Source organism: Phalacrocorax aristotelis, chromosome 6 (assembly GCF_949628215.1).
Source record: "Phalacrocorax aristotelis chromosome 6, bGulAri2.1, whole genome shotgun sequence".
NCBI classification, from domain to species: domain Eukaryota; kingdom Metazoa; phylum Chordata; class Aves; order Suliformes; family Phalacrocoracidae; genus Phalacrocorax; species Phalacrocorax aristotelis.
In genome coordinates, this window is record NC_134281.1 from 36860936 (window position 1) to 36883810 (window position 22875).

The following is a 22875-nucleotide window of genomic DNA, read 5'->3' on the forward strand; positions in this document are numbered from 1 at the left end:
TTAAATGAATTAACTATTTTCAGTTCATGGTCTCTTTGAGAACTTTTAACGCCTCATTGTTCACTAGTGGGTTCAACTGGTCGTGTAATAGAGTGGTGGTGGAAGTGCAGAGGAAAACTAACTGAAGGTTTTATCAAAGTTTGCTTTTCCTCTGTTGCCTCAGATCTTGATATCCTTCTCCAGTGAATCCTACTTCACTTACTGGTACATGGAAATAAAGAAATAGGAACTTGGTTGACCTCCTTGGGAAGACAGGACTTTCTGAGCAAAGAGAAACAGGATGAGCAGAATGGGTTTCCTGGGAAGGGGAAAAGTGAGACAGAAGCTGGGGAAAATGAACAGGCAATTCACTGCTCATTACATTAACTCCATTCTGAAGTCTAGAATGGGACCTGAGATTCCTAAATCTTTGGTTTCTCTGCTGCTAGAAAATAGAATTGGTGGTTATTAGTAAATAGTTTAAGCCATGAGAGGTACTACTGTACAAATGCAAAACAAAAAGACAGTCCTTGCCATATAAGCTCTAAGTGACATGACAAAGGACAACAAAAGAATATGCAAACATGGGAAACATGAAGAAACGGTGTGACAATACCTTGAATATAGAAATTGTCATGGTAGAAAGTGTATCACTAGATATCGGAGCAGAGAACAGACTGAAGAGAAGACGCAATGGAGAATACTGGGATTACTTTACAGATGTTTCTGAGAAATTCATCCTAGATTGAAGGGACAGCATGGGCGAAATCACAATGGGACTTGTATGTTAATCTGCTGCATGTGTGAACGAGAATAGCATTAATGACTTATCACTAGGTTGCCTCTCAGTACGAATGGGTTGTTGCATGCTAAGTGAAAATAAGGGGTTGCTCCTAGATGCAATGAAGAAGGGTAAGCCAGGGAAAGATTGACATGAGACAAAGTACTATTCTATATAAATAATATTTTAGAGTGTTGCGAAACAAGGGTTCAGACAATTGAGATGATATATGTCAAGGACAGAAGTATCGTTTTAAGTGGGGCAAAAATGAGAGCTTGCGTGAGAAAACACTTGCCAGATGCAGGCTAACTCTACACAGGATGCTCTACAATATGTTTCCGAGCTTATGATCCACAGTAGGATACTGGTTTTATTTTGGTAGCAAAAACTGAGATCTATTTATATCTGTCTACAACTAAACTAAAGCTGATGAACATATACCTGTAGTAAGATGTCAGGTAGCTTGGCCAACCTTTTAGTTTTTGACTATAGAAACAGTGATTAAATTTGTGTGTTTTGTATGAGGTCATTCAGAGAAAGTATAAATGAAAAAGAAGGATAAAGACAGGTCATTGTAGATTCCCCATAGGCACCTAGCAGTAGGAAAACAGGGGAAGCCTCAAAAGATTAAAGCACTTGAAATGGAAAAATCTTTGTAACAAAAGCAAATCAGTATATCCACAATAGTAATGTCAAATGCAGCTAATGTGCAGGTGGAGAAGTGAGGACAGGAGGCCACTTCTAAGCACTGGTTAGGAAGAAATCATGGGAGCTGTGTAAGTAGTTTCAGCTAAGCATGGGAGCAGAATTAGAAATATATGGTCTTTAACAAAGTTGTAGGAAAGAAAAATCAGTGAAATTAGATGAGAATTTGATGACAGCTAATGAGGTAACTGGGATTTGACAGTATATATAGATGATTTTGTAAGGAAATGAAACCTCATGTGGACACATTCACCTTTTTCCCCAATGTTTTTTGTAACTTCTTAAATCACTTCAGCCACAGTTGACAAGGACAATAACCTGAGGTTAACATCTATGAATGCCATGAATTTAGACAACAGAAACACTAATAGCATGCATGTTAAAAATGTTTATTAGAACCCACAGTAACCTTATGAGAGAAGTGTTATTAGCAGCCTAACAACTGAAAAAGCTTTTTCAATTACACCATTTTTATGTGCCAGAAAACTGAATCTGAGACAAAAACTCCCAATAGTTCCACTGCTTGAAGATGGCAGAAATTAAAGGGACTTTATATATTGAAGAGAAATTTATGAAAGGAAAAAGTATAAGGTAAAGACTGGACACGAAGAGGGTTAAGGTTTGTGCTGGTTCACTAAAGTAAGCGGAAGGAGAGGGGAAGACTATTTGAGGTCATGCCAAAACATGAGAGAAAGCTGTAGGGGAAAAAAAATCAAGCATGGTAGTGTTATTCTCTTTAAAGTGCTAGTCTGCATGGAGAATGAGAGCTGTTTTAATCAATTACTGTGTTGTTTCAAATTCTGAAGTAGCTACAAAGTTTCCAGTCATGCTAATGGACTATGTAAGTATCAGTGTGACACTTCATGGCAGAATTTGTCCTGTTTTTTCATTAAAGCTGGGAGCTCTGAACACTGTTCAGGGAACACCAAAATTCTGCAAAGTGAACCTCCAAAGTTAGGAAGCAAGAAAAAATACCATTTTGGTAAAGTCAAATTGTGTACTAGGGCATATAAAGAAAACCAGCCTTTAGTTAACTGACTGCTTACTACTTACAGTCAGCCAGCTTCTGGTATTCCTTTACTTTTTGGTGCAACCTTTAACCTGTTACTTTGACACTGCATCTCACGTATATGAATAAATTTTGATAATGAGACACTTGATTATTTTTTGTTGGAAGTTTACCATGTGCCTTGTTATCTTCTCAGTACATTAGGTTCTCATTAAAAAGAAATACAGTAAACGTCTTAGTTACTGGGTTATATTTCATATTAAACATTCTATTAAATGCCCACTATGCTTCTTCCTTCAGGAGGGGTTGAAAATTATTCTATGACAGGTACATTCAATTACATGTTCTGCAGGAAAAAGCACAGTTCCACAGTTAACGACCTCCAGGTTATTATAAGTGAAATTCAAGATTATCTTTAGGGAACAGCCTAATTTTTCTTCTCCTAATGTGTAGAACAAATGCCAGCTAAATCCCCATATGAATTCCCTCTTGAAATCAGCAAGGAAAAAAAGGAACCTCTCTCTAAAAGAGAATTCCTAATCCTGGAAAAAAGCTTTACTGTATTTTCAAACTTTAAACAGATAAAGTAGTAGTTGGTTTTTTCAGCAGAAATCTGAGAGGATAACACTGTTCACTAGACTTCTCACAGATTAGATTCTTGGAAATAACTCCCCTGTGGTAAAGGCTGAATGATGCAAATACTTAGACAGGTATTGGCTTAATTTTAGATATCTCTATTAGTTGCAGAATAAGCTCTTATAAAAAGCAGTGCAGATATATTAAACATGTTATTTGCTGAGAATCACCTTTCTCTCTCTTTGGAGAGTTTAAAGAGAGAAACCTAATCCATGAATTCCACTGTGAATTCCTTCAAACCTTCAAGTGATTAAGCAATGATAGGGGGAGGGGTTGAGGAACTGTGTTTGACTGATGTGTTTTGATTAATGTCATTCACTATTAACTGGCGGAAAGGATTTTTTAGAAGTGGTGGAAGCATGTGGTACGAGGAAGGGCCTGAAAGAAGAGTATACGGAGGTATAGTAGAGTAGTTGCTTACAGTACCAGGCTGAACTTAGGAAGAAAACAACTGTGCAATGGGTTCAAAGGGTGATAATTATTTGTGTTTACTTCCCCCCTCCTTCAGTTGGTCAGAAGAACTATCATCACATTTACCATCTTCACTCAAGGAACAGAAACAAAGCCTAGCATTACTGGCAGTTTTGGAATTTTCTGCGCTGCTTTCTCAGAAGAAATCACAGGCACTCTGTTTCATTACCGTCAAAAGCTGAGACAGAAAAGACAGGGAAGAAAAATTTGGTCAAATGAAAGAGTTTACAAATATTTTTTCCTGGAAAAATTTCAGATACTAAGAAAAACAAATTATATCAGAGTCTTGCTTTCTAAATATACATGCTTTCCTTCTAGCACAGCTTTTGTTGTCAAACTTATTTATCAAACAGTATGAGTAAAACAAAAGTAAAAACAATATTGGTCAATATTTGCCTACTTAGCTCTCAACAAGTCTTGATCTTTCAGTGCTGAGCCTTGCAGATAGATAACTCTTTGGGACCACATTGGGATTTGTAACACCCTTCGGACCTGAGCATCCATCTCAGTAGGACACAAAATAACGACATAATAGTCCTGTCAAAAACATAAGGGGGAATAGTCATGTTATTTTTTTTATTTTACCATTTATTGTGGCTATAGAATGAGTCAACAGAGACTCAGCATGTCAGAAATGTGTCTCCTCGTTCTCAGATTTCATTGACAAAAGTTAGTTGAATACATGTGTTTAAAATATTGAATTCTTTATGAAAATGGGTGGACAGTAGTCAACTGCTCAGAAAAGACTTCAGGGTGGCAGCTAAAGTCCATTTAGGAACATTTTTGTTTCCATTTGAGCATAATTCTTTTTAGAGACAATTTACATTTCTATCATTCTAGCTGGAAAATGTAGGAAGTTTTTAACAATCAAAATGGAATTGTCTTCCCCCTAGTTTTTTTCTCTGCATTAATGGGCAGATCCAAACTCTGCTTCCTGTGCTACAGACAGTCCCTGCTAGGAAAAGTAATATTGCTCTGAAGTGTACGTGTGTGTACACCTGAGAAGATGGGAAGAATGGAATGCGAGAGAAGAGACTGAGAGCTTGTCATAGCGGCCTTCCTTAGCACACACAGAAAGCTTAGTGCATTGGATCCAGTGCATCACCTGTATTCTCCAGCTTCCCACTTCAACTGTGAAGGGAATGCATATAAGCTCTTTTAGGTTACATAAGTAGTATTAGGACTTTTCTTCTTTCTTTGCAGTCTATCACAGAGCCTGACTCATTCTTCAGGCTACTTAACCAAGTTTTGGATTTCAGTTTGTGTTTGCATCTATAAAGAACTGGATTTCTTTGTGCATTGGCTTATGCCTATTACTAGCTAATTATTCCAGGGAATATTTTGGATTTGGGGTTTGTCAAACTGCTGCTCAGCAATTTGAGGACTTTATTTTTGTGATTTTTTTTTTTCCCGCTAGTTAATCAAGCATGATACCACAGGTAAAAGACAGAGAAGATTTAGTAAAAGAAATGGTCTGTAGCAAAGCTAATGATAATGAATGCAAATTGCTGCCTCATATAAATAAGCTTTCATGTGATCAAAACAAGTCATATGGCATCTGTTTGCCTTAGCTAGGGAATATGTGTACACTAAGAAAATCTCTTGTGTGTAATCTTTTTAGCCTTCTTAATTTCAACAATTCCAAAAGGACCTAATCTTCCTAACACTGGCAAAAACCAAAGCAAAATGAGAAAACCGAAGATGCTTTGGCTTATAAGGAGTTCTGAATCCAGTCCCAAAACAACAGGAACAAATAATTTGAGTAGTTTTCATTTATTTTCTATTTTGGGGTAGAATATAAGGAATTTGCATGGAAATACCTGTTTCTAAAAGGACTGGCATAATTCAACAAGACAGTAATTCTATCTATTTACATAAATTTAAAATGAATGTCTCCATACTATGTCTCAGCTTCTTATTGCAATTATAGATTCCCAATTCAGTCAGCTATTCCCAAATTCAGTTTTACAAATTAAAGACCATTTCAGAAGGCTGCAAAAATTCAGTGTTTTGAGTTTATTTTCTTTCTTTTTCTCACTGTATGTACCTGCAATCTGGGGTGAGCATAGAATTCATTTAAGAAATCCATAAGTAAGTCAATCTTCAGAGAGCTAACACACAGCACAACATGTTTTTCCGTCTGAGCTCTGTGTCGACTGTAGTTACCACCAGACTTTTGTCTCTCCATCCACAAATATGCCAGCTGTTCAAACTGCAAGAGATGCCAATTGTCAGTGAAATATGGACAAGAAGATGTGTAATACAGCTGCATCGTGACCTAACAGTTGCATCATTCATCTCATGCCTTTATGAAAAGATGCCCTTCGCCCACAATGCTTTTTTCTTTGTAAAAACTTCTCTAGTAAGTGGGTGAGATTAATAATAGGGTGATTGAAAAACATGGCGGTAGAACCAGTCTTTACCACACACAAATAGCAGGGTAAATCCATTAAAATATCATGAGATTACAGTAAATCTTAAGATTTTAGAAAAGCATGAAGGCTGTACCTTATTTCCTTTTCCAGTGCCATGTGACATAAATGCTTCCCTCAAATGAAAGGTTAAATCTTCACACACTTTAGTGTGTACTGTGAGTACAGATACTCAGATAGAAGCACCATTTTACTTAAGGCAATAACTCTTCTCTGAGATTTTATGTTCTGAACGTGACCTTCTGTATATCCTCTTATCTGTCCTATAAATTTAGATACGACTTAACTACACAGCAGCTGTTAATACAGCAAATTTGCCTTTGCCAGCTGAACAATATATGCAGGCTAACAGTAAATATTGCTCTACAAGTCTGAATCCTTTAGAGTAAAGAGAATAATGTAATAATCAGTGCCATTGTAACAATCTGTAAGAAAACAAACACCATTTCAAAGCTTCTTGTAAGTAATATGCATTTAATGCTAAGCTCAATTTAACTATATATCTGTGTGAAGCTGCTTTTTCTCATCCACATTCAACTGATGGAGAGACTGAATCATGAATAATAACTGATTTCATATCATAGCAGGACAAAAGCTCAGGAGAGAATGCCTCCTGCATTCTGTGTATGGAAAACTATATGAAGCCCCATCGTCACTACAAAGCTATACAATAAAGTAGCTAATAATAGGCAAGTTTATGTGAAAGGGCAGTAGATTCCAGGTTATTTACTGTTAATGCAGAGTTCTTATACCTGAAGTGTATATCAGAACTACCTGAAAGATGAAAATTCTGTTTCCTAAGAAATTCCAAATTTCTTAAACAAAGCACATTTTAGTAGACTGTACATTTTTCAAGAGAATATACATTTTACAGAATTTCCATTGAGTGGGAATATAATTGTGTTAGTGCATATGTCTGTGCATGCAGATATTAAATATTTAGGTATAATTAAAATGTTCAAATAGTTTCAAGAAAATTAATGCTGAAAGCTTGAGCTTCCAACCTCCCATGGTTTCTCTGTTGTCTGCTCGCAGTAAGCTTTAGTTCAGTGTCAGAGAAGCAGAGTCTGAAAACTATGGCTGCGTGAAAAACTTTGGAATTCACGGTCTAGCAGGTCTACCAGAAGCTTTGATAAGCATGGTCGACGTCTCCCCACATCCCTTTTTTGTTGCATGAGGTCTGGGTAATCACCAAAGGTGGAACAGTTAGATCTTGGCAGGACTTCTCATGTAATCTGAGGGTTTCCCTCATCAAGCCTCACCTAATGAGCTGGGCATTGTTTGCTACAAATTTAATGACAGTGATTGACTTGGATTTTCATAAACCAGCCTTTTCCTGTTGAAACTGTTGGAAGTCCTAAACTTAAGTAGGCATCAAAAATTCCTAACTGTGCTGTTGGCTCTGTGTGCGTGTGTACCAACATACACAGCTTTGAACCCAATTTGCTGGGGTTGCACATTTAATGAGATTTTTTTTCAAGTTAGCACTGCACTGTAAGAATAAGACAGGAAGAGGAAAGAATCAAGATTAGAAAGAGGAAGAAGCTGCAGAGGAAATGCTATACTCATAAAGAAAGTGCTGGCAACTGGGTTTTTTGGGGTTTTGGGGTTGTTTTGGTTTGAGGGGTTTTTTAGGGTTGGTTTTTTTTTTGGTCTTTTGTTTTTTAATTGCTCCATTAATAACAAACCCATATCTCAGGATGAAGGAAGGGCTCTGTGGTACCTGACAGGAACAGAAAGTTTTCACCAGCACTTGAGACCTGTTATTAGTGCCCTGGTTCTTAGTATAAATCCAGACTATAGGAGGACACACATTGGGAAGGGGTTGGGGAGGGACCAAAAAAAACCCCAAATAAACCAAACAACAGAATAGGAGGTATAGAGGACGGGTTATTTTCCTGACATTTTATACGCAATAATAATAATAACAATAAATTATTTCAGTTATTATTCTTTCATTTTAAAAACAATTCTAAAGAGAAGAAAAATCCACATTTACCTGTATGGGCAACACCACAAGAGCAACACAGATCATAATGACAACAAGCAGCTTTGAAGGCCATATCTTGGGTGTAACATCCCCAAAGCCCACAGTGGAAAATGTCACTATGCAGAAATAAAGGGAGTCAAAGAGAGTCAACCTGTTTCCTGCTCGTTCCAGATGCTGAATTCCACAAATACTATGTAGAAGAGAATGGATAAAGACATGAAAAATAAAAACTGTACTTAGGGTCAGTTCAAGTTTGATGATTAAATGTGCAGAAAACTGTTTATTTTCAGAATTCATAAATTCCTTAGCAAAGACATTTTTTCAGAGAAAAGTAAAAATTACTATCAAACCAGAAATGTGTTGTTAATATAATTTTCAAATGTCGTTTGTAATAAAAGAAAATGATTTTTTAATTATTTGAATGATAGTCACAACTTTGTTGTTAGGTTTTGCTTAGTGGCTGTTGTGAGGGAGAAGTGGTATATAGAACATCATGGATTGATGCAATTCCTTTCTAAACCAGAACAAAACAGATGGTATAGAGTTGCCACTATTTAGAATTTTTTATAAACATCTTTTAACTTTTTCAGGGGAAGTTTTTTGGTATGGCCAAGAAAATGTACATACTGCTTTCTTAAAATCTATTGCTCTTTATGCTGGTCTCTATCCCTTTCGGTGGCAAGAGTAACTAGCAGGAACTAGTTATGAGAGTGCATCTTGCATGCTAGAAGGATATTGTTGGTACAAATAGATACTGACTGTCTAGAATAAACTGAATGTGAGAATTGCAGGATATCAAATTGTCACAGGAATAAGTGTCCAGGGTCAGCCTTCAGGTAGAAGGTGGAAGATACCAACTGGTATGAAGACTCCACTTGCTAAAAGTACAGAAGAGAAATATAAGGCTTGGTTGTCTTCGATAGCAGAATGAATGAAGTTCATACCTTCCATTCACATATTCCTGTGGCCAAGTAAATGGGAGCCCAAGTTAATTGGTCATTATTTCTCTTGTAATCAGCATGATGTGCTCTTGGTTTTGAGAAGCAGTAGCAGAACCTGTCCACAGGTCTTACTGCTCTTTCGTATGTTGCAGATTTTTAAAATAAAGAGTTTCCCAAGCTTAAAATATGATCTTCCCTAATACAGGAGAATTACTGAGACCAGTTCCAGCTTTTGAATTATATTCACCTCATGAAGAAAATCAGTGTGAACCACTCTGAATACTGTTTTTTCCCCTTGGACTTAGTGGAATGATTTCTCCTCAGAAAATTAGAAAGATAACTGATAAATAATATCATATTCCTTAGTAATTAATCTAGAACATGCAAAGATGATTTTTTCATATATGGTATCCAGATGGTAATAGTCACTCATGAATATCTGCCATGGTAGGATCTTTGCATCACCAGGGAGACCCTGTGTTTATAACAGCTTTAGCAGTTGTTCTCATGTTCTCTGTTCTGTTCTCCAAAAATAGTTTAGCTGTGGGCAGTGGCATTTCCAGAACATATGGATCAAATTCCCAGTTTCCTTTTCACAGCTCTAGCATTTGTAGTTTTCACACATCTCAAAATGTTCTAAAAAGGGTGGGTTTTTTCCCTGTTGTTTGCATAAGTTTCATACTTCAGTCAGAACTGATACTTTCATATTCATATCCAATTTGTCCCACATTTTTCACTGGAGTTGTAATCTAGTTCTTCCATAATTTCACTAGGTTCCCAATTCTTTTTTTTCCTTTTTTCCTAAGAATTCTTAAGGGTAATTATATTTTTGTCTCTGAAAATATTAACTGAAGGACTGTAAGGAATTACTCTAATGAAGCTTTCTTTTGGTCTCAGATAAGGAAGTTTTTCAGCTAAATCCTTTTCCAGTGTTAATTTGAAATAATGGAGTATACTGCAGAGGCATCCAAGTATGGAAAAAGAAGCTATTTTAATATCATTATTCACATAATTTATATGTAATTTTAAAAGCACAATGGTGATGGATTTGTTATTCTTTACTGTTATTATTCCTGATAACCTTGGTTCATTTTCTTCCCTTTAGTTGTCTTTTGTGGGTACATCTCTAAAACATATAACCTTGACTTCAGGAATTAAGGACACAAGGGCCAGCAATTACACGGAGCTAGTGATATGGCTCCCACATAACAGGACTACTTCACCACTCTACTAAGTGTGCTAAATATTTGCAGATGGGTTTGTACTGAAGCATAATGCATGGTCCTATTATTGGTAGAAATGCTTTTTTCCCTGATGCTGGTGCCTGTGAAATTGCTTGGTGTTTGTATATTCAAAAGGGTCAGTTTTACCCTTTGTATCTGACAGGACAGGCAGAATGAGGAATTGCTTCTTCACTTTTCATTCATTTTGTAAAAACTGAAGAAAAATTTTCATAGCTTGCTGGTAAGAAAAATTAAGCCTTGATAAAGGAGATATTTTATTTATTATTATTATTCATGAGCTTTCCACAGCCACCTCACCCAATCATACTTTAGCTTAACTGAAGTAAGTTAATATATCATGAACCATTTCAGCCTTTTCTAAGTGAACAGTAAAATTCCCATTGAATTTAGTGAGACCAAGATTTCATTTTGTCAGCTGTACTCCCTTATAGTCCTCTATGTTCTCCCTTATAGTCCTCTATATTCTTATTCCTTGAAGCCATCAAAATAATTTTGTGCCTGATCCAAAATGTTGTGGATTCAAGCTGTTTCTTGTTGACCTCAGTGGGCATGAGCCAGAGCTTCTCACATTTAGTTAACAATATTAACAAAGTCAATAAGACATGGGAGTTACTTCTTCTTTGCTGAAGCAGAAATTCAGCTCTTCTAACAACTTGTTGAACAAATTAATTTCTTTCCTCAAATTTACTTGTACTTCATTTGTGGCTCTACCAAATTGTACTTTAAAGCCCTAACTCTGAAAACAAAGGAATGATACATCCAAAAGTAGGTTACCATGTCTTAATTTTACTGGGTGTTTTGCTGCTCTGCCTTTTGTTTTTACTAGAGCCAGAGATCACAAAACTGCAGAAAAACCTGACTTCCATGAGACAACTTGATGGAAGTTTAATTACCAAATGAAATATTACTTCTTTTACTCCTCCCCCAAGAACATTATACTTTATTCTTACTACCAGTGCCTCTAAAGAAAATGTTACTTAGCATCTATAGCATGTTCCTACTTATTTGGGCTACCTAATTACACTCCATAGAGAATGTAGTGGAAAGTTATTGGCTGTCCATGAAGCCAAGCCCACATGGATTAGTTACTCCATTACCCACAACTTACTGACACCTTTTAATATAACCTAATCCTTTCTATGAATAGTAGTAGCAATGTTATGCATTCATTTTAAAAGATGCATAAATACATGTACCAATACAGAAAACATGTTCTTGTCTGCTTTCTCTTATTTCCTGACAATGAAATATGCAGTAACTTGGACTTCATCTTTTGGCTGTTTTGATATTTTATGGTGGTATTTTTATCTCCTTGTTCTTGATTGCTTCCTCCTCTTTCATTCCATGAAGAAACAATAATTTACTTGGTCATCCCTGGGCAAACATAATGATTTCACACAGGAAAGGCATGTTCAGCAAAGGCAACGCTCACACTGAGTTGTTCTTGTGGAGAAAATAAACCACTGTAATACTAAATACACAGAAAATGCCTAATTAATAGGGCTTAAGTCAGCACTTTCTATACCAATCTTAGCTTTCCTGTAAATTCAGCAAGGCTGTCATTTCACAGTGGATCTAAATGAGCAGTTACAACAAAACAAAATTGGTTTAATGGCGTGGAGATCTAATATTAATTTAAAAAAAAAACACAGAAACCCAAACCACGGGTCTGCTAAAGTAAAAGTAGTATCAGAAAATTGATTACAAACTTCTGGAGAACAGAGTGTGATTTTTAAACACTGCACTTGGAAAACAAAAAGTAAAGATAGTAACATGCAATTTCTGAAGATTAGTCTTGTTAGGTTTAGGTATCATTTGAACTTTTGAGAGTTCAACCTTTGTTTTACTGGAAGTTTTCTTTCTAATTCCAGGAATCTTTGTTTGCTTGAGTATTTATGTGCCAAAACTAACTAGTCTATAAATAACCTACCTCCACACATAGTACAGAAATAAATACTGTACAGTAAAATAACCCCTAAGATTAAGTCAGATTTTCATCGTGCTGCATGTCATAGAAATGGACGTAACAAGAACCATTGGCATAGCAATTTGCAAGTACTATACATTAACTATCCATCTTTATAATTACTTATAATTTGTTTTGTATTTTCATTTGTCAGTGTTGACAAACATGTCTGATTTCTACATTTCTATTTTCACTTTTAGAGAAAATTATTGTTTACAGCTACAACCTCTTGAGGTCTAAAATAATGCACCAGACATTGAAGCCAAAAGTTAGAGATGCTTAGGTGTCTTCAGGATTAAGAAACAACTAACAGCATTGTTTTCTTTGGACTTTAACTTTGAGCTACAAGTTCTATATTTACTTTGTTGTGTTTTAAGTAGATAGCTACCGGGACTAGATAATGAATATGTTGAAATCAATGAGGATTAGTTTTATCAGGTTCAGTGAGATTTTGTGGGGCAGGCTTAGTGCTTATATACTACAGAAGTTACATCTGAAATAACTCAGAAATACAGTAATTCTGCATATTAAGTAAGCGTTCCCAATAGTTTCTCACACCCAAAACTCTTTGAAGTTTCCGCATATCCAACATGGATTGGTGATGTCAGAACAAATTACAAATTAAATTACTATTATTTGATTGTTCTGAACTGCCAATTGCTGTTTGTATTATTTAAAAATTTTCTGATGACACTGTCACAGGTTTTTTCCTTTATGAGAAAAATTGGAATGAACCATCAGTCAGCAAAATTGTTGATAGACCATCAACTGTAGCAAATATCTATGGGTAAAATTCAAATACAGCGAAATACTGAAGATGAAAACCATGTTAACTTCCCAGGAAATACACGGGCAGGCATTTAAGACATATTTTACCACTCTAGTGGCTGTAAGTATCTGCTTAAGGAAATTAAGATTTGGAAGAGTTCACCCAAGATGTTTATAGAAACTTTGATAATCTTTACACCAAAATAAAACGTGGCTATAGAACAGTTCATACTTCATCTCACTCTGGGAGGCGTGTAACACCTCTTAGAAGCTGGACAAATGCAGAGATGTTTTGCCTGAAATTGGCAAAAGGTGCTCACTATTTGCCAAGGATGTTAATATTAAGCTGGTGCCAGTCTTAAGTCCTCGAGATGAAAGTGATCACAGGATCACAGAATGGTAGGGGTTGGAAGGGACCTCTGGAGATCACCTCGTCCAACCTCCCTGCTCGAGCAGGCACACCGAGAGCAGGGGGCACAGGAACACATCCAGGCAGGGTTTGATTGTCTCCAGGGAAGGAGACTCCACAACCTCCCTGGGCAGCCTGTGCCACTGCTCTGTCACCCTCACAGGAAAGAAGTTTTTCCTCATATTCAGGTGGAACTTCCTGTGTTCCAGCTTGTGCCCATTGCCCCTTGGCCTGTCATTGGGCACCACTGAAAAGAGTGTGGCCCCATCCTCTTGACACCCACCCTTTAGATATTTATAAGCATATTATGTTATGTGTGCATGTGATGTTAGGACTAATGCTGTATCCGGAGAATGCCCTGCTTTCAAAGAAAAGAGAGTAAAGGCAAAGAAAAAGAACAAGGGATGAGCAGAAACAACAAGTAGATACATGAAGACACAATCAGAAAATACTCTGACCAATAATAAAATGTCTATCCTCTCCAAAAACCCTGAAGATGAGGTTTGAAGTTGCTGCAAACCAAATGCTTCATTTTTTTTCCAAGCCCTGTAATGCTTTCTCAGGTCTTTCATAAAACCTTTTTTTTCCTAAAGAGTTATTTTCTGAAAAGCAATTTTCTATAAACAGCATTAAAATAGGAAAAAAATTGACTATTTAAGTAGATGTCCAATTTCCAAAACGTTAAAATGATAGAATCTGGTACAATATATCATGTGTAATGTATCAGATTTAAGAACTATAATGAGAAGTTCCATTTGCACCTTTCATTCCATATAGAAGGCTTTAAAGCTGTGGGAATAACTAAATTCCAGAACATAGAAATAAGTAACTGCATACAAGACAGTGAAAGGAGCGAGGGAGAAATGCTAATTGGAAAGAAGATTAAGGTTGTTATGCTGTCTTTAAAGTCAGGAGAGAAATATACTTGCTATTCTTAGTTGGTAACAAATGATCCTACGAATGCAGTAGATCATGCTGAAATGTATTCACTGACTGGACAAAAAAAAAAAAAAATACTGCTGCAATTGTGACTTCTTAATATTCAAGGACAAAATCAATGTTATAAAAAGTATCTCAGACATTTTTGCAACTCTAACGCCACTTCATCAGATCGTCCAATGTAAATCTTCCTATTTTTCCAGAGTATTTTCTTTTCAGAGATGGCATGTGTTTTCGTACAACACTCCCTTTTTTTCAGAATCACAGTAGTGAAGGGGAAGTCTCAGATTACTTCAACAGACCTTCAATCAAGCTCTTCAGTTCTGTGGGACTTCAAATACAAGCTGAGGTAGGGGTGCAGAACTCTACAAAGCAATCCCACCGTGCAGAAATGAATTCTAACTTCTCTTCAGCTGGAAAGGTCACCTTTTCCTGTATTCCAGCTGTATCTTTATCCTAAATTATTGTTTGATAACATCATTATTGCATACCTATAGTGTCTAATATGAGCATTTGCCTTCCCCAGAGATCAGTATATGCAGCTAATGGTTGCAAAAGCTCAACTTATAAAAATAAACTTCCACAAGTAAGCCATGTGACTTCCAGAAACTGCAGAACATCTTGTTAAGCAGAATAGGATATTATGAAATGACCAATAGTATATAAATATTTGTTGAAACTGAGTGAGGACCTTTCTACTCCTGCTGCTGTGTTTTGTGAAATGTGAAGTGGAGTTGCAAGTAAAACAACTCTGGTCATTGAGACTGCACAAGTGGAGTCCCACTGGGCAGCATTCAGCTCAGTTTATTTCCATAAAAAGGTCTGTGCACACTTCTGCCTGTAAGTCCAAAGAACTATCTGTATTTTTGTACGCTTTCAGTCTGCCCCAGAGCTTTGATGGTAGGCAAAGTAAACCTTGGCATTCCAACTTCAGTATGTCAATACTGTTGCAGCTAAGAGCCTGCTGGAGTCTGAGGTTTTGCACTGCTCACACAAGGGGTCAGGAACCATTCAGGAAATAGAATCATGCCATCAGTACTTCAACCACCAGATATGCTTCACTTGCAGGGCATTACAGAATTAGGTAATATTACATACCTATCCTTTCTCAGGAAGAATAATTAATCTATTTATAATACTCAGAAATTATGTGTTGTGTCGGAGAATTAAAATGAAAACTTGTAATTTAATACACCCAATACCTTATGCTTTGGAACATCATGCTTAATGTTTCTTGCAGTAGTTTTGAAACACTCTTAAGGGTGTAACAGTTGTAGCAGTTATGCAAACCACCCACACTCCCTCAATCAAACTGAATTAACAATTGAAAGATTCATTATCTGAATATTTTTTAAATGTGCATAAGAAGCAACTAACCCAGTGTGTAGAATCAGGATAGGAATTGGAGACAGAGGGATTGTGACCAGTATATATTTCATTTCCTAGTGACAGAACGCAGCCTACAGTTATCCTCTTAGCAGAAATACTAAAAAGTAATAGAAATACTTATAAGTATGAAGAAAACAAAAAATGAGAACTAGCTCTAGGACTGTATTTAGATATCTGTCAGAACCCAAGTTTGTTTTGAGGTAACTCATGAAAAACTGTATTCAATTTCCAAAGCCTGGTATTGTACCACTACCGCTATAGAAGTTGTTTAATTATGCACTTGACAGATTTTAAACATGCTAAACTTGGATTTTAATCATCAGATTTCTTAAAAAAAGAAAACTTGAATCATAGAAGGTTGGCTAAGAGAAGCCAACAGTAATAAATAAATGGAAACTCAGCCTTTTAGAACTCTGAGATCAGGTTATATCTACTATGGAAGCACCACTTTTTTTTTTATCATTTGCTCCTTTTTGGAGGAAGCCATCCTTACTCATCAGACTGCTACTGGAGATATGGAAGATTCAGCTTCATATAATCCTCTATGACTGTGAATCCAGACCGAAATCCAGTTTTCCTTCCCCTTTATGACAGTGACAGAGAGAGATGGTAAGAAGAGGCAAAATGATTCTCAAGTTGGATGGATAAAGTTTCTGAAAGGACTGACACAGAAAAAATGGCCAATATCCATACTGGATTAGGCAAAAGGCTCCTCTAATTCAGTGTCCTGCATTTTCATTTGATTCTTAAGGATATTCATCATTGATCTTCCCTACACTCCCACCCATTTTTACATGTCTCTGACAGCGTCTCATTTGTTTGCATTTTGAGTGAAAGTCTTTTTTGCAGCTCTCACTGCTGTTAAAACAACTGCTTCAGGACAAGCCAAATTACCTTCCGCCAGTTGCAAAATTTTCTTGTCAGTAACTCCATAAAGAAAAATTAATTTCTTAGAAATTTACAGATAAGTAATATTCAGGAAGAACAGTCTGCCTTGTACTGATTATCCCGCTGTGAAACTCGAACCAATAATAAATACAGGCTGGAGTGATCTAAAGCTTGCAAGTCATTCACAGCAGATACCATTTGTCTTATCCACCTTAACCGTAGGCATGAGGGGTGCAGCCCTTTGGAAAGCTCATAGGTGAGATTTTTCTTTCCAGCTTAAATTTCTGTGAAACATATATTCTGTTCCAGAGTTATACCCAAGCTCTGTCAGAAGTGAATTTTACTTGTAGATATGGCAGAAACTGATTTCTGCTTGCCTTATTTATATCTCAGTCATAATCTCTTAATATGCTCTTGCAGCCAGTCCTCACTGTCTGCATTAAGCTCATATTTTCCCAGAAATTTTCATTCACATTTGTTTTCATCACCAATTATCTAAAAGGACTGTACTGCATAACGATAATGATGAGAATCTTCATCATTAGAAGACATGGAGAACTAAGACTGACAGCAGAAAGCTGACTTTTCCTGAGCCAGAACATTGGCTATGTGGCCTCCCTGAAGCATGGTCTACCTCACAAATTCTACCCTTCTCATTCCAGGTCCTGCAAGTTTAGCTTGTAGAGTAGTATTTTTGTATGTGATGTGTAACCCAAGCAAGAAAAACTAGTCATGCAATATCATTTACTAGAAACAGCTTATCATATGTTTACTGAGTTTATGGATTCTTTTATTAGGCACCCAAAAGGGAGAAAATCTCTTCCTGAGAAAATCTCTTCCTGAGAAAAACAACAGAGTATGCATTTGGAAGACTAAAGGGTGAATAAATAGAAGACCCAGACATGTAGACTAGAAACTGATGAGAAATATCTGTTTCTCGTGGCAGCTGCTTGCTGTGGTTTATATAATCTTTCTGAAAACAAAGGGAAGAGGTTTGCAGATACGGAGAGGAGACAGTTGGAACATGATGGACTTACTTGAACATTTTGAAAAGCCCAAATGAAGACCACTGTGAAATGCTACAATTATGTAGCAACACAGAGATAGAGATCTGTTGTGCTCCTATTGCACAGTGTTTACACTTACAATGAGGAGTTCATTCTGCAGATGAATATGTGCAGATCAGTGAATGCAAAAGCTTTATGATAACTTAAATGAGGATGTAATCTGCTCCATTTTGGATTTTATTATTGCACTATTATTTACTTTTTAAGTAGATGTATGTATTTTTCTGAACTAAAGATGGTATTTTAAATAATTGTTCAAGATGGTGAACAATGAACATAAGCACATTTTCTAATTTTTTTTTTAATAATAATTGAAATTTTCAGTGAAAATAAGAGCACTGTATATTATTTAAATTATAAAGTTGTGGTGTTTTAAAATGCAGTAACCCACTTAAGTTTATAAAATGAAGCAAGCAGACAGGGCTGTTCTCCAAGTCACGAGTTAGATGGGCATATCTGTTTTCTGCATCTCTGGATGTTGGATAAAACACAGCTTTATGGGTGAGGAGTTTACGTAATGGGAAACTTTCTATTATTCCCCCTTCTAGAAAAAAATTAGAAAGAGTGTTTAAGGTAAATGGCTGTAGTCAGATCACATCAGCCAGTGGTGTACACTTCTCGCATTTCAAGCTGTGCTGTGAAATCACTGACTCATCGATAGTCTTTTCATTGTTATGATTCTGAGTGTTTCCCTTCAATATTTTTGTTCTCATGTTCACAAATATGGCATCATTTAAACTTCTTTCATAGGCATAGGTGTTGTCAGTGTTGCTACCTTTGCCAGTGAGGTCACTTGTGCAGAAAAGAATAAAGGCCACTAGTTACAGTCAAAGCTGTAGCCTCCTTGCCAACATCATAAACAGTTTTGCTTAATTTCTTTGATTCCTCTCAGCTCTTACCAGCTTGTTCTAGTTTTGCGGTACTATCATCATCTTCCTTATTTTTGTAGAGAACTCTTGAGATTATGAAGGACAGTGGCAAGGGATAGATTGATTATTAAATGGGAGGATGACTGCAGTCGAAGCAACAGTGGAGAAAAATTTGACCAATAATCACCCAGATACCTCTGCAGGTTGCTGCAGAGTGGGGTTTGCTAGATTTGGACAACAGAAGTAAATCCTGCAGGTGTGCATTTCTATTAGTTTGTCCTCAATTTAGCTGCTACGTTCCGTGATATTCTTAAGACAGGGAAAGATTGTTCAAACAGGCAGTGAGCAAAATGGAAGCATACACTGTGTTGCTGCTGTACAAGGGTACTGCCCATCAAGCTGGTCAAATGGGTGGCTGTATGGGCAGTCTCAAGACTGATGTCCAGTCTCTGTCTATTTAGAACACTATCTGTAGGCTCATGAGGAACAGAAAGTTCACTGAAAAGAGCAGTACAAGATCCAAACGGGTGTATGAAAAGCGCAGTGTGACTTAAAGCATATCCTTCCTTTTTCTTTTTTTTTAAATACTCATGTTTTGTTTTGGCTTCTTTATTTCATAATAATTTGTTTTTAAAAAACCAAGAGCGTAAGTGAAAATGTGTGCCACATAAATTTTTTCTTGTTTGTGTTCCCACTGGAAAGGTTTTTTTACTTCAGAGTTTCTTCCTTGCTGACTTTACTGTCTTAGCTAGAGAGAACTTGTTTGGTCAATGATCAGGATAAAAACTGGCTTGTGAACAAGATACAGTTAGGTCTGCTGAAATACCAGAAAAGGTATTTCAAACATTAAACATTCAAACATTAAAGAGAGGTTGTCTAGTGGGGTGAAAATTATAGGAGGTAACTGCTAGGAGATAAAAGCAATATATTACATCATATATTCCAGAAGTAGGCTCCTTTATGGTTTGAGTTTCTGCTCGGAAACATAGCAATTCTTCTAACTATAAGCCAGAGGCCTTGGATACCTTGGACTTTCTTTGTCTTGCTTTGTTTCACCAGCAAGCTCCATGATTTCATCATCATTCTCCTCCTGCTCCTCACTATTGTTAACACAGATGGAATCCTGATGGTGTTTTCAATGAAATGTTTTGGTTGCGTGAAAAAGCCTGAACTTTACAACAGCTAAAGAGCTTCCTGGAAGTCATAGAAGTTTTTATGAATTTCATCTGAATTTTCTTCTTTAGGCCACCCGTTTTGACCATGTGTTTGACTGAAGAAAAACTTTCAAGTCTGATAATTTCTTTGGCTAGAATTCAAATGAATCTATGCATATAACTCTTTCTAAAAATCAATGAAATCCAAAACCTCACAGGACTATTCTGAAGTGTGAGGTATGACTGTGTAACAATCACAAGTATGTTTACGATGAAATCCTAAGAAGTTACATCGTCAAAATAGTGTGCTTGATTATACTCATGATTTAAAAGAAGAGCACAGGTTGTACCAGGACAACCAAAAACCAGCAGGCATATGAGCGAAGAGGGGAGCTGATTCAAGTAGCCAGCAAAATAATGTGGGATTAATGATCATAATACTGGAAAGATGAAGGCAGGGGAAGAAGAAGAAAGATGATCACCATGACTACCAGGACTGACAGCACACTATATAGTCTCTGCTATGTTTTGTTTGGCGTATTTTCTACTCGATTGCTTAGCCCATGGAGAACATTCAGTAGGATTTTATTCTTACTACATGAACACTACAACCCTTGGAATTACACTTCCACTCTGAATATTGAAGATTAAGTATTTCATGTTTGCCTTCAAGTTGGCTGAATCTTTATTTTCTGCATTTTTTTCTTTTTTTTTTTTAGTTTTAGAGTATAAGTGAACAAAAAGAGATCAAGTGAAGAAGTACAGCTGAAGCACGACCCACAATCATACTTTTTGCCATATTTATCCAATTCTAGTAAAAGTACAGCCCCTCACATCAGTAATTTTATTTTTAACTTCTTTTGCATAAAATATTTCCATTTACTTTGTTTTCACTGCTTATCACCAGTGATAACAAACTTGCAAAATATGGGACTGTATTTACTTTGTTGATATTAACACACTGTAAACTGAAAAGCAAATTAAGTACAAGTGTTCATTCTCAGCAGTAGACTAAGGTTCATCATAAATGTAAGTCAGTAATAATAGATGTCCTGAAAATATGAAAAGGTAACTCAAAAGTTTATTGGAATGCCATGAAGAGTTTTGTTCTTCAAAAGTGTACAGCTAAACAAAGCAGTAGAATGCATGTGATTATATGAGACCATAATGTATTGGACACCTTTAAATAGCCTCATCCCTTATATGATCTCCTACTCCTTTTGTAATATATTAGTAAACATACTGCTTTGCTGTGGAATGTAATTACAATCGGTATTCTGTGCCCAAAGGAACTGACAATTTGATTTCATGCCTGTTGCTAAGTTTTCAGTCTGCAAAGTCAACCCACAGTTTCTACTTACGTGTTTACTAAATGAATACCAATTATTTTTTAATTTAATGCTGTGACTCAGGCACTACTGCTCTAATATACACTATATATAGTTTTTCATATATATTGCAGAAATGTACAACTTCCACAAACATAAAAAATCTAGCTGCATTTTTGCAAAGAATGGGAGCATATATTCAACCTTAAGTGTAGGTTTGAGTTCCCTTATAAGTATACAGTTAGATATTTTACTGAGGTTGAGAGGTAACAAAACTCAATATAATTTACTACTTTTAACTTTTTTAGGAAAAGGTTTCATTTGCCAATGGAAGTACAGAACTCATTAATCAGAGTGGGTTTTTTTTGGACTGTACTCTAAAGGGTCTTTATTTACAGACTTCTGCTTTGTGGGGGAGAGGGAGAATTGAAAGTGGTATCTGCTAACAGTGCTAAGAATACAAATTTATTGGAGCTGAGGTACCATTTAGAGATTAATCTTTAACACTCTCTAACATCAAGTCGACGTTTAATCATTGTGACTAGGTCAAACAATTGACAGACCTCTATGTTTTGGTAAAGACTTATGTTGAAGTCCACAAGCAGTTCTCAGAGATTGAGTTTACAAGTAATATTTTTGTAATTAATCATACTTTTAATTCTTTACTTCCTTTACTGAAGCTCGGTAAGTTATTTTGGCATGTGACACCTCTGGCATGGGGGATGGGGCCCCCTATTGCTAATGGAAAGAATATCACACACAGGTGAGTTAGAGGAATTAATGGACATTTAACTTTGTTTATCACCCAAATGTGATACTACATTTGGATGAGTGTCTACCCGCGTAGTCTTCACCTGCTTGAAAAACACCTGTCTAAACATTTTAATAATTTCTAATGGAATACCAAGTATGCAGAAGAGAAAAAAATAAGCCTTTTTTTTCTTTTAAAATTCATTGTAAATGCACTAAAATCCATATGCTTTTTAGATCTTCTCATATCACATCCCTAGCTCTGCCAAAGCCTCTGAGATGTCCTTTCAATATTTCATAAAGTTATGCTTAGTACAAACAGTGTGAGTGAATAATTCTTGGTGGCTGGTGCCAGCTTCTGTTAGTATGGCCAAAGTTGTATCAACATCTCTTTTAACTCTTCACTTTCTGATTTGAGAAATATGAACTTTGCTAAACTTCACACCTTTAAAATACAGTTGGAATATGAAACAGACAATAAAAATGAACAAAACACTGAAGAGTTATGCTGATCACAAATCAGCATAATGAGTTACTGCTCATCAGAGAACCAGAATAACTGATGGCATCTAATAATACAGTTAAATGTGTTAGCATAAACGACCATAAACACCAAATTTTAGTAAAGTAAAATAGATTGTCAGCCTAATGAATCAGTCAATGAAAGATATATTTTTTTAAGTCTGCATGCTAATGACAACTTCATTTTTGAGCCAGGAATTGTGAGTGATGATGGTCTGCTGCCAGGCATTGAATTTTAAATGGTGAAGTAACATCCTCAAAATAATGAGTCATCTGTTGTTACACATGGCATTCTATTTGCTACTGTCTAAAATGATATAACATTCTCAAAGACAGCATGTGAGTATTGGGTTTTTCTTTTTACTGCAGAGATAAAACAGTTGTATTCCAGATCGACTTTTATTCTAGCGTTTTATTTTACCAAAGTTATTCTTGTCACCCCGTTCCGAATGTAACATGCATATTTTGGATATGTAACATTTACATTTTCACACAAGATACCTATTTACAAGCCTGTGATTTAACAGCAGGTGTATGTGTGCATGTTATAAAGCAATGGAAAGCTTACTAGACAACCCACGTCTTAATAATTTGCATGCCTTTGCACACCTGTTGAGTTTACCTCCATTGATCCCCAT

The 22875-nt window shown here is 36.2% G+C and overlaps 1 protein-coding gene across 8 annotated transcripts in view; it reads right to left on the bottom strand.

Annotated features, from left to right (window-relative positions):
• The window catches only part of KCNT2 (potassium sodium-activated channel subfamily T member 2), a 144411-nt gene that overhangs the window by 59242 nt on the left and 62294 nt on the right, over positions 1-22875 (bottom strand). For all 8 annotated transcript variants that reach the window (XR_012661174.1, XM_075097210.1, XM_075097207.1 and 5 more), the window contains 3 exons: positions 8013-8193; positions 5629-5793; positions 3982-4118 (listed from right to left, as the gene is read on the bottom strand). Coding sequence is in view for 7 of the 8 variants with exons in the window: in XM_075097210.1 (XP_074953311.1) it covers positions 3982-4118; positions 5629-5793; positions 8013-8193 (483 nt within the window). In the remaining variant the exon portion in view is untranslated. The remainder of the gene's footprint in view (positions 1-3981; positions 4119-5628; positions 5794-8012; positions 8194-22875) is intronic.